Source organism: Amphiprion ocellaris, chromosome 5 (assembly GCF_022539595.1).
Source record: "Amphiprion ocellaris isolate individual 3 ecotype Okinawa chromosome 5, ASM2253959v1, whole genome shotgun sequence".
NCBI classification, from domain to species: Eukaryota; Metazoa; Chordata; class Actinopteri; family Pomacentridae; genus Amphiprion; species Amphiprion ocellaris.
Window position 1 is genome coordinate 12,049,502 of NC_072770.1, and position 12,443 is coordinate 12,061,944.

The 12,443-nt window shown below is 37.7% G+C and overlaps 1 gene segment (V, D, J or C); it reads right to left on the reverse strand.

Moving 5' to 3' along the window:
* Positions 1-147: 147 nt before the first annotated feature.
* On the reverse strand, positions 148-11,522 carry LOC111583111 (Ig mu chain C region-like). The segment is given in 7 exon segments: positions 148-2,213; positions 3,053-3,373; positions 3,979-4,317; positions 8,473-8,580; positions 8,672-9,004; positions 10,925-11,263; positions 11,360-11,522. Coding segments are annotated over 7 exon segments (1,812 nt in total).
* Positions 11,523-12,443: the final 921 nt, after the last annotated feature.

Below are 12,443 nucleotides of genomic sequence, written 5' to 3' on the forward strand. Positions count from 1 at the left end.
GTAGCACAGAGGACAATCACACGTCTATGTTACTGCAGCTCACAAAACAGACTTGTGTATTTTTATGAATTGCAAATCAAACCAAGTTCCAAAAATCAAATCATTCTTGCATTTATTATTGATTTTACACACTGAAGAAAAACTACAAGTGAGAACATACAATTATTTAATTATTGCACTGCTTTGAAATATGAATAGTCTAGAAATGCCAGCATTACAGCCGTCCACATTTCAGTCTGAATAATGATGTAGTTTTCTGATATGCGCTCCAATGCCTTATGTGTGTGAAATGTCTGAAATCTATGACGATTAATGAAAGTACATAAGTGTAATGAACTGCAATACGACCTAAAGTCAGCTTAAGTTTCTGCCAAATATTTAGGGATGCAGATATTTAATGTAAAGGTGTCTGTAAATGATATTGTTTGGTGGTAAAAGGGATCCATACAGTATCAGAACTGCACTGAACATTATGTACAAGTAAAATATTATATGGATAAAGCTAATATAATGATGCTTTTATTCTTTCCTGGGTACTATCACATGACTCCATCTGCTGGGGAATAGTTAGTTTTTATTATTAATGTATTTGTAAAGAATGTCACCTTTTTTCATCCAAAAATAAGTTGTTAAGTGTTACCTAAATAATTCAGTATGTTGGAAAATACTAAATAACCCGTGCTTATGTGACACAAACACAGACCAAATGCCTTGTAAGCCTAACTGATTTACTGCAGTTAGTATGTGACGAGCAGGTTGTGAGTTTTTAGTAGAGCTTCTGCAGTTTCTGTTTAAATGTTCACTTTTGCTTTGATTTATGTTGAACAGCAGAGATTCAATATGCCGTGTGATAATGTAATTATACGATTATTAACAACAAAACTTCACACAAACAACAAAGACAAAATGCTCCTAATATACAATTCGGTTCTCAGGGCGTCTCACATTTGTTGGGTTTCTCTACTACAAAAGAGAAACCCAACAAAGTTCTCTTTTAGCAGAAAGAACCCTCCAGCAGAACCAGGCTCAGGGAGGCCAGATGTCTGCCTCGACCTGTCAGGGTGAGGTGAAAAGGGAACCAGAGATACCTGCAGAGGCCAAAAAAACATGATATTATAATAATATGAGACATTTGTATCTGAAAATCCTCAAATTATATTTGATTATCCATTTGTTTGTGGGTTGTTTAGCAAAGTGGTGCATCTTTGTGCAGACCTTCATGTATATTGAACCTCTGTTGCGACTGAGCAGTCGTGCAAATACTGTATAAAACTGAATAAAGGCAGATTTACAGCTGAGCTTTTGTCATGATGTTTCTGTCTGTCATTGGGAACTAACTAGAGAAAACAAGTTTTTCACTTTTCGATCAATTCAGCGTGCTTTATTGGCATGAATGTCATGTTAACAAAGTTGCCAAAGTCAAAAACTTTGCACACAGATTAGTAAAAGTGATTCCATAGGAAATATATTAGTCATAAATCTTACAAAATTCAACATTACAGATAACTGCTTGAGAGTGGCAATAATAAATGTAACTGCCACACAGTTGGAATAAACTTGGAAAACGCAAATAGTCTAAAAGCACTTATTTTTCAAAACATTAATATTGGACGGAACATTCAATCTGTTGTCTTTGCGTAATTGTCAAATATGTATATGTTTTATACTGTTTATTTACATTTAACACAGCATCTCAACCTTTATAACCAAATGTCTGAGGATCATGTAAACTGTTTCAGTTCATTCTCCTTTCGTTTGCACGATATTATGGCATATTCATAACAATGCTAATTGAATGCAAGCATCACCACCATGTATCTGATGTACATTTTTGTACATTTTTGCACTGCAGACTAAATTCCATTAATGAGTAGATTGAGGACATGATCAGCTGTCTGGTAGGTTTCACAGTGTAAAAAATCTCTCCTCAGGCTCCTTCTGAGCGCTGTGAACCACCCGACACCTGAACCTGGAGCTCTGGTCGTCATCATTGAGAGTGAGCTTGAGAAAACTGAACATGGAGTAAAGGCCATTGATGTTGAGGCTGGGAGGAGTGTTGAAGACACCGGAGAGAAGCGATTCGCCGTCTTTCGTCCACGTCACCGACACGTCTTCAGGACAGAAGTCTTTGATGCATAGATGCAGTGTAACCTCTTCGTTCACCAGAGGACATGAAGGGTCACATTCAATGAACATCACATCAGGAGGAGTTCCTGTTGATAAAGCATGAAAGATGCTGACGTATGTGAAGCCTTTCTGATACTAATATTCACGCATTCCTACATATTGATATAGAAGAAAATGGAAAAATCACCCTCATTTCATCCTCTATAGGAAGAAAATGGGACAAACTACACATGAAAATCGAGTCTTAACCTTAACACAGTGAAACAAATCTGACTTTCAGTCATTTATGTCCATTTAACAAAAGTACAGAGCTGCAAAGTAATAACTGAAAATTGAAGAAAAATGGTTTACTACTACAAGGCCAAAAAACAATAAGTACATATTTGGTCAAAATGTTGTTCGAATTTTTGAATTTTATTACTTTTCAGCCACTTGTCTTTCTTTGGGGGAGAAACCATATGACTGTTTGACAAGAACTGAAAGACAGAGGTAAAAACGAGTTACATTGAGGTTGATTTGTCAACTTTTTCCTGCTACTTAATAGTTGAAAACTAATTTTTAATTTATGACACCAAAAAAAAATAAGACAGCACCTGAATCTTCAATCAAAAGAGGAGGGAAAAGTAGCAACAGATACAGTATTCCTGATTAAAGCTAACTGGCCTCGCTGCATAAAGTAGCTGCGGCCTCCGTCTTGAGAGGAATTCACAGGATGAGTTGTGGTTAATTTCTTTTAAAATAATGTCTAAATAAAATAGAATAGAAAACTGAACGCAATGCTCTTGACTGATTGTCCAGATGTAGTACGTAAAGTCTTGTAAGACAGAACTGATTTACTTTATAATATTATGAAGAATTGTCTACACACAGATTCTTTCGAGATGATTATCTGAGGACACTTGCAGAAAGCATTTGTTGCTGCTACCTTGAGTGTTGATGTGGTACCGGACGTCCTTGTAGCCGGGCGTAGGGAAGCTGGAGTGGTAAACCCGGCAGGTGTAGACGGCCTTCTCGTCCTCTCTGGCCATGAGCAGCTGGATTTTACTCCAGACGCTGAAGAGTCCACTACTGTGGTCGGGGAAAGGCCCAAAGTGAGTCACAGTTCGGACCTGTTCTCCGTCACTCCTGGACCACTCCAGGTGGACGTCCTGGGGGTAAAAGTTCTCCACCCGGCAGCAGAGAACCAGCAGCCTCTCCACCTCGGGGATCTGAGGGATGCTGGAGATCTGGAGGAAAGATGGCTCCACTGGAGAAACAAACAAGGTTGCATATGTTTCAGTTGTATATATTTTTAGTTTGTGTATAATATTGCATCATATAGTTGTTGTTTTTTTTTTAATGCTACTAATACGGAGAGTGCTCAGCTGATTTTCACTGTTTCTATAACAGTGACAATAAAGACCTACTCTATTCTAATTTATTCTATAGAAAGTGTCTTTAAGGATTCACTACAACTCAGTTGAAATAAGCAATGTGTGTTTTTTTCTGTTAAAATTTTAAGTTAAAACCAGAATAAATAGAATAAATGATCTCTGGCAGCAGTATTTGGAACTTTTTCTGTAGTAATATTTGAAAATCTGTGTTGTTTTTCTTTTTTATTTGGAAAAAATTAAAAAAAAATACTGGAATGCTTTGAATGTAGGGGTTAGGGTTAGTAGGTAATATTGGTAAATATGAAAATGCAAGAGAAAATACTGAAATTCTGCTACCAGCTGGCGCCAATGCTGCAATATTATGCTTCCCTGAAATTTGAAAAACCCTTTAAGAGGCTTCCTTCAGCAAAAAACAACAAACACGGATATTGTTTCTCTAATATTTGTGCTCTACATGGTTAAAGCCACAGCCACTCACCTTTAACTTTGACTGTAGTCTCCCTGCTGAAGCTCCTTCCTCTGCACTGCACCACACACCTGTACCTGCTCAGGTCTTCAGCCACCGTCAGACAGACTTTCAGGACAGACGTGTGACGTTTCCCGTCTGACTGCAGAGACGCCTTTTCACTCAGATCCTCAGCGACCAACAGAGAACCTGTCGTCTCCGGTTCCACTGCTGAGTCTGAACCTGTCACTAGTTTAAACCATTTCACTTTAATGTGCCGCTGAGTGGCTCCTTGGACGGTGATTTCCAGGTTGGTTGGTATCTGAGCGTATATGATGCTGGGCTGGCTGATTTCAGAAACACTTGGTGGAGCTGTGGAGACAGATAGGAATACGTGTTTGTGAGTAACAATAAGAGGTTTTCTCCTTATTTATTGCATAACCCCCATTTTTATATACCTAATAATATCATTCTTTGCTGCTATACTGCACTGTAACAAATTGCTGTAAAAATACAGCATATTTTGTACAGTAATATACCGTTCTTTGTAAATACAGCTGAATACTGTCAATTCACGTGTTTTTCAAGAACAAAATATTAACAGCAAGCTACCGTACAATCTTACAGCAGATTACAGTATTTTTCTGGTTTGGGTTGATTTCAGTGTGACTGTTGCTGCAGTCTGACTGTTACTCGTCTCGGCAAATCTTCCTGCACATCACCATATTTAGCAAACAGTCAACACAAAGAAGTGACAAAATAGGTTTAAAATATTATGTATCAGTGATTTTACTCATTACTGAGAGAAGAATTGGGAGAAAAGGAAGAACTGAGGACGACGATTTTCGGGCCGGCTCAGACCTGCAGGGACCATCTGTAGCTGATCCATCCTGCTCTGGTTCACTTAACAAGGTAACTGTGATTATTTAAAAAGTCAGCCTTACTTTTAATTCTGTCAGTCTATTTTATGTTTTATTCTTTGACAGTAACATAAATATAGCCAGTTAGTTACTGCTTGGTGTTAGCCACGAGTCGCTAGCATGAATGCTAACGTTTCCCACACTGTTAGCTAGCAGCTAGCATGAATGCTAACGTTTCCCACACTGTTAGCTAGCAGCTAGCATGAATGCTAACGTTTCCCACACTGTTAGCTAGCAGCTAGCATCCTCCCCTGTGGCTGCAGAGTGGACAAAACTTTGGGTCTTTCTTTTAAACCAGACCAGGAAAATGAATTTCTAAGCAACCAGATCCAACTAGGTTAGGTTAGCTATCTCTGTCTTTCATGTAATTTTTGATCAACTATACAATGTGATGCTCCACTGATCTGCTACCAAATCTCCACATGTACTTGTCTGCATTCGACCATTTAGGTAATTTCAAGTTTTAAAAAGGTTTGTAGGATGTGTCCTGTTGCTTTTCTCTCCACTTAGGAAAGGTAAATTTGGGTGTTATGCAAACGGCTGCAAAAATTTGATTTAAATGTGTATTGAACTAAACAGCTGTTTTAAGTGGAACCCTCTGTTTTGCTTAATAATTTGAGTATCCTGTTTTTGTTTGTATGTTTTTTTTTTTTATGAATGTGACAGAGTTCCACATTGAGTTTAAGGGATCTTTGCCTGCCACATCTAATATATTCTTTCTTTTTCATTTCATTGTAGACACTTTCTTTCAACCCTGAGAGGGGAACAAAGGGCAGCCAGGAGAAGGTGATGTTCCAGAGGTCAGGAAGCTGTTCCAGAAGAAGACATCTACTATAAATCCCCATGTAGCCTCCTTTATAAAAAGACTGATGGACTCCGAGTGTGGGACTTCATGTAAACCCACAACACCTCTCCACACAGAACCTCACTTTCACAAAGCAAAAGCCCCGTCTGCAACCAGATGTTCATGTTGTCATTTTAAGGTAACAAGTCTCAGTATTGTGTTGGGTTCAGTATAAAATACTTCAGTTCCAGGTTTGTTCCAAGACTAGGTGTTTATTGAACATGATCAAGAGTTATGAAAGACTGATTCTAAAGGCAGGGTACCTGAAATGTGATATGCAGTTTTTATACAGATTGTTGACAACCTGTTAAACATCATTAATTGTTTTTATAGATTTTATTTTACAAGACTTGAATTACTTGACATTTGTTAGCTGCTGAATGTGTTCAATCAAACTCAGTGTACCTGAACTAGAACATGCACAATGAGAACCTGTTCAGCATGAGGAAATGATTGTATGTTACTAAAATTGAATGGGTTAGATAGGTCAGTTTTTGAACTATGTTTGATACAGAATTGGCTTTAATAAAAGCTTAATTTTGAAAAGTCATCTCTTGTCTGAGCCATTTCTATGCTATGCTATTTCCTGGGGCTTTCATTTTGAAAGCCCCAGGAAATAGCTCTCTAAACAGCATAATACTGTAATATTTTTTACAGTAATAAACTGTTGTTGTAGAATATGGTAGGATTACTGTAAAATAACAGTGCGCTGCTGGCAACTTTTGCTGCAAGCTCTTTACTGTGAATTTACAGGGAAATTTCTTAGTGTACCTAACAATGTCATTCTTTGCTGCTATACTGGATGTAGACTTTATAATACTCTTTTTTTCTTTTTTCTGTAAAATACCGGAACTTTATACCTGTTGACACAAAGATTAAGCATGTTAAACTCTTAAGTGTTAAGTTCTTTAGGGTCTTTTTTTTTTTTTTTTTTTTACAAAGACCTATGCTCAGCAAGCAAATCATTCTGAAATAACATAACTAGAATGTCCTTGAGCTAATTACAATTACCAAAGTTAAAATCAGTGAAAAAAACTGAAAACCAAGAAAAATTTAAGCAAAACATTACGAAAGAACATCCACATTGGCTGGTGTTGCTTTCAGTTGTTTCTGTACAACATATTTCAGTGTAATATCTCTTCGTATTGTGTTCGATTTGTGCTTAATTGACTTGATCTGTGTATAACAGGCCAGATAAACCCCCAGCCAAAGTATATTCCAATTTAGCCCAATTTATACCCCGTGGGCTGAAATAGCCCAGAATAGATCCTTCTAGGCTAAAATACAGCCCATGTAATATGAGATTACATCAATCAAATGAATTTGATCTTAATTTAAGCACAAATCAGTGAAATTAAATCAAACATTTTAGGCAAAATAGAAATGCGTAGTAGTGTAGTGGTTAGCACTGTCGCCTTGCAACTAGAAGATCCCTGGTTTGTGTCATGGCCTGGGATCTTTCTGCATGGAGTTTGCATGTTCTCCCTGTGCATGTGTGGGTTTTCCTCGGCTTCCTCCCACAGTCCAAAACATGCTGAGGTAATTGGTAACTCTAAATTGTCCAGAGGTGTGAATGTGAGTGTGATTGTGTGTCTCCTGTCCTGTGACAGACTGGTGACGTGTCCAGCGTGTCTCCTGCCTTCACCCTAAGTCAGCTGGGACAGACTCCAGCCCCTAATGAGGATTAAGCAGTAAGCAGATAATGGATGGATGGATTTTAGGAAAATATACTATGAGATATTATGCTGATGTAATGGTTTATACCCCAGGGGTATACTTTGGCTGGGGGTTAATCTGGCCTGTTACACTGCCATTGTTTGCATGTTGTTTTGCACATTATTTTCCTTAAATGTAGCATGTATGAGCAACTGGATACTTTGAATTTCCTCAAGAGGACAAATAAAGTACCTCTATCTCTAACTCTCTCTGGTATGCATGCAGAAACACATCAGTTATACATTCTGCGTGATCATAATTTCAAGTGGAGGCACTGGGTCTCAAGTTTTCACTCCCCAAGCAAGAAGTTACACACCACTGCTACAGTATGAGGTGGAGACTGTCCCTTAGAAAACCTCAGTGGTGCTTATCACTCTCAGGGAAAGTCACAGGAAGAAAGATATGGATTTCTAAATTCTGACATTTTTTTGCTTGTTTTTAAGCCTTTTCTAGTTTTCTGCCTGCTGCAGCTTTAAGAATGTCCTGAGTTATTGTTGTGAGTTACATATTTACTAGTACATCTGATATTTCTGAAGTAAAAACATTTCTTTGAATACAAGTATAAGCTGGTGTCATAACAGTTGTGCTGGAGGTGGACTTGCCTCACTATTAAATCTTGCATTGTGTGTTTGCATATTTGTAGTATTTTGTGCAGATAGGATGCCTATAAATATTACAAAAACAGACTTTTCTTAGCACCTTCTAGTTGTAGATCAGCCTTTAAAGTTGCTCTAAATATTATTTTTAATAGTAACAAGGAGTAAACTGTGTGTACGGTTTTCTCTTTAGCCTTGGTGAGAATTCAAGCATATTTCACCTCAAGGTTTTTGTGACATCTTTACTGTTTGTATTGATTCTTATGTCTGCATGTAGATGCACTGGACATGGGGGTAAAAGCTCAGCAGCTATTTTATTATTTCAGGTTGAGATTGTCCCTTAGAAACCCTCTGTGTTGCTCAGTAGCACCAATCATTTTAACTTGTTTTAACATTTTAAAAACATCTGTTCATCTTAACCAGCATGCACTTTGCTAATGTTCAGACGTACCTTTGCAGAAGTACCTTGCAGCTCCGATAGCTGAGGTGACCAGCAGCAGACTGATGATGCTGGTGACAGCGATCAGTGTGGCAGCGCTGTAGAGGGGCTGTAAGGGAGCTGCAGGGAGATTTAAAAGATCCATATGCTGTTTGGTAAACATGATATTCAGTCTGTAGAAAGACTTGAGATTGGGAACATTAAATCCAACCTTCTACAGTCACTGATACAGATGTGTTGTACAGATGTTTGTAGGTCTGATGCTCCACCTGGCAGATGAGTCGTATCTCTTTATTCTTCACTGCTGAGGAGTGCAGCGTGATGCCGCTGCGAATACTGTAGGTGCCGTCCGGATTGTGGACGGCCAACTCAGTGCAGACACGGAACAGCTGGTTTAGACCTGCATGGACCGTGTTGGAGCCGTTTTGGATGAGCCACGTCACTGTTAGTTTCTCTGGATAGAAACGTGTGATGTCACACTGTAGGGTTTTCTCCTCTCCTTCAGTCACTGCTGCCTTCACTGGGAGCAACACTGAAGGACGAGCTGGAGGGAGAGGTTCAAATATGCAGTTATTGAGATTTTTCAACATTCTACAGTAGACATTCCCATGACTTAAGATATCTGTTATTTGAGAAAACTGCTGCTAATTTTCTCATTTTTCTTGTGCAATATTTCAGTATCATGTGTGATATTACTACCTCAGTGTAACTGCCAGCATTACTTTTTACTGTTCTCTTCTAGGTACTTATTTTGTTTCAGTATTATATCATACATACACTATCGTTTAAAAGTCTGAGGTCACCCAGACAATTTCATGTTTTCCATGAAAACTCACACTTTTATTCATGTGCTAACATAATTGCACAAGGGTTTTCTAATCATCAGTTAGCCTTTCAACACCATTAGCTAACACAATGTAGCATTAGAACACAGGAGTGATGGTTGCTGGAAATGTTCCTCTGTACCCCTATGGAGATATTCCATTAAAAATCAGCTGTTTCCAGCTAGAACAGTCATTTACCACATTAACAATGTCTCTACTATATTTCTAATTCATTTAATGTTATCTTCATTGAAAAGAAAAATGCTTTTCTTTTAAAAATAAGGACATTTCTAAGTGACCCCAAACTTTTGAACAGCAGTGTATGTCTTTTTGTTTTGTCTACTTTTTAGGTGCTGCATTTCTTGTGTTTTGTCATTTAGCTTTTTAGCAATATCTGGCACAAACTTTATAGCATGTTATTCTTTTGACCATATCTCAATCAATGGTATCACAGCAGTTGGCGCCTCATTAGCATTGGAGCATTTATCAGCTAATCAAGGACTCATTTCTGGATATTCTGATAGTTAGTGGAGACCATGTAACGACTTACATCAAACAACAATCTAAAGTAAAATCTTAAGGGTAATGAGTCAGTTTTGTGTTTAAAGCTTGTTTTGCAGTTTCCTGTTGCGTCTATTTTATATCCAGCATATTGTTATTCAGAAGAAGGCGTCACCACATTTCTTAGATTTAAGTGTTTTTGATATTTTATCATCAGTACTTTTGTAAAATCAAAATAAGTTCAGCACTTAATTGAAAAAAAATGAATGGATTACAGATGAGTGTAATGTTATAAGCATTTCAGAGTCAAACAACTGGTTGCACAGTTGGATATTGGCGAGCAAATGGACGGTCTTGTTATTTTAGAGATGCCAGCATGATAGAGGAGGGAAAACATTTCTGTATAACTTTCTCAGTCACAGGATTCCCATAATTTGTTGCCAAAAAAATGAATTTTGGCTGTTATAGCTAAGTGAAATTCTTGCTTAACCAATGAGAATCTTTCTGAATTTAATATCCAATCAGAATCTGCTTTTAAATCACTTCTTAACACATTTTTATAAACTTGCTTTAAAGTGATGTTGTGTTGTCTTTTTTATCATGTAATTGATTTTTTTATATTTGTTCATTTTATTTTTACCCATTATTTATTTATTTATTTATTTATGAATTTATGTTATAATCTACTATTATTATTATTATTATTATTATTATTATTATTATTATTATTATTATTATTATTATTATTATTATGCTTGTGTTTATGGTTTCACCCTCCATTTTTTTTTATTCCACTTTTTTCTAACTTGGATGTGGCATTTTTGGTTCTTTTATTATTTTATCTTGTGTTGTTTTATTTTGAAGATCTTTCACCATGTTTAAGTCTTTTCCTCCGCTTTTGCCTCTCTGATCTTTCTCTTTCTCTTTGGACTGACTGGCCTTTTGTTGTTTGTTGTTCAGTTGAGTATCTTTCTTTTCCTTTTTGCCCTGTCTGTAAAGCACTTTGTGAACCTGTTTTTTTTAAAGGTAATATATAAATTAAGGTATTATTTCATCATTATTATAGTTCCATGTTCAGTTAGTTTCTAAATACATACAGTATGTGACACTAATTCAAGTCGTAACAGAAAGAGGTTTACCCAGCACTTCCAGAGCAGTGCTCTCTGTGTAGACTACAGGTGTGATGATCCTGCAGGTGTAAACTCCTTCATCTCTCACGGTCACATTAAAAAGCTGCAGAGACGCATCGCTGCGACGCAGACGTGTCTCATTCACCACCGAACCTCCTCTGTTCACATGAGCTCTCCCGTCCTCGAACGTGTAGACGACCGTCTTCCCTGCTTGTTTGTCCACCAGGTTCCACTCCACGGTCAGATCGCTCCACTCCACGGGCCTCGACTGTCTGTCAAACACACAGCTGAGCGTCGCCTCTGAGCCCATCGGCACACTGAGCTCTCTGTTGGAGCCAGTGGAGGAACCTGGAAACACAAGAGAGGGAAGAGGAGTTTGTAATGAACTGAAGACAGAGCTGTGTCTTCTAATTTCATACTAGAGCACGATCAAATAAGACTCACCTCTGCAGTGCAAAGCAACAAGCAGGATTTTTATCATCACTTTCACGTTATGTTGGGGCTCCATGGGGACTCAGGTGTCATGTTGTCAGCACATGGCAAAGAAACAGTGAAAGCAAAGTTTGACACCTGAGCGTGTTCGCATTTCCTGGGCTGTGGCTGGTAATTATTCACCTGTGTTGTTCTAATTTACATCCTCTTGAACTTTGACCAGCCTCCTGCACACCACTGCAGTCCTCTGTAATACTAGTGCTCAAGCATAACCTGGAAATAATCACCTGTAGACAAAGACACTGGATTCAAACAGCTGCACAAACTTTGAGATTAACTGTATTCTGTGGACTATTTCTTATTTATAGTGATATTGTGTGTCTTGTAGCTTGACACAATCAGTTTGGCTGATTTTGTGCCAACATGAAATTTTTATTGTTGTTTGACCTGAACTATGCAGAAACTGACTGAATACCAGAATTGAATGTTTAAATGTTGCTTGCTTGTGCTGTATTCATCATAATTAGTAGAGATTTAATACTGGGATCAGTGAGACTTAAAGGTTCTATGTGATGAAGTGTGAGGAGCAGCTCTTCCAAGTCAGAACTCTGAGATTTGTTGGTTGTAGATTTGGAAAACCTCCAGTGTGTCCGAGGATGGGAGAAATCTCAGCTGTGGAACAACAACTAATGAATCTGCAGCTCTGATAAACATTCTGGAGATAAAACAACTGAAGACCAAGCAATGCTGTTAGCAGAATGAATGAATTTCAGACTGAAACTTTTTTAAAAACGGGTGAAAATCTGCTCTTTTGTTTGTTCTTGGAAAGATGCTTTTGAAAAGTTACGTTATCCTTAAGTATCAGTGTTTTTTCTAAGTTATTTTAAAATCGGTCGGCACTGAAATACACTGAAAACATTAACTTTTTTTAAAATTTATGGACTATGTGACTTGTTGATTTTTCTGTCTTGCTGCAGCAAACAGGAACTAGTGAATGTCTGAAAATATGAACTTCAAACTAAACTAAAACATTGAGGTATGAAATGGTCACACAAGGTTGCAACAAATATAAGGGAAAAAATTAAGCTTCAGTAGC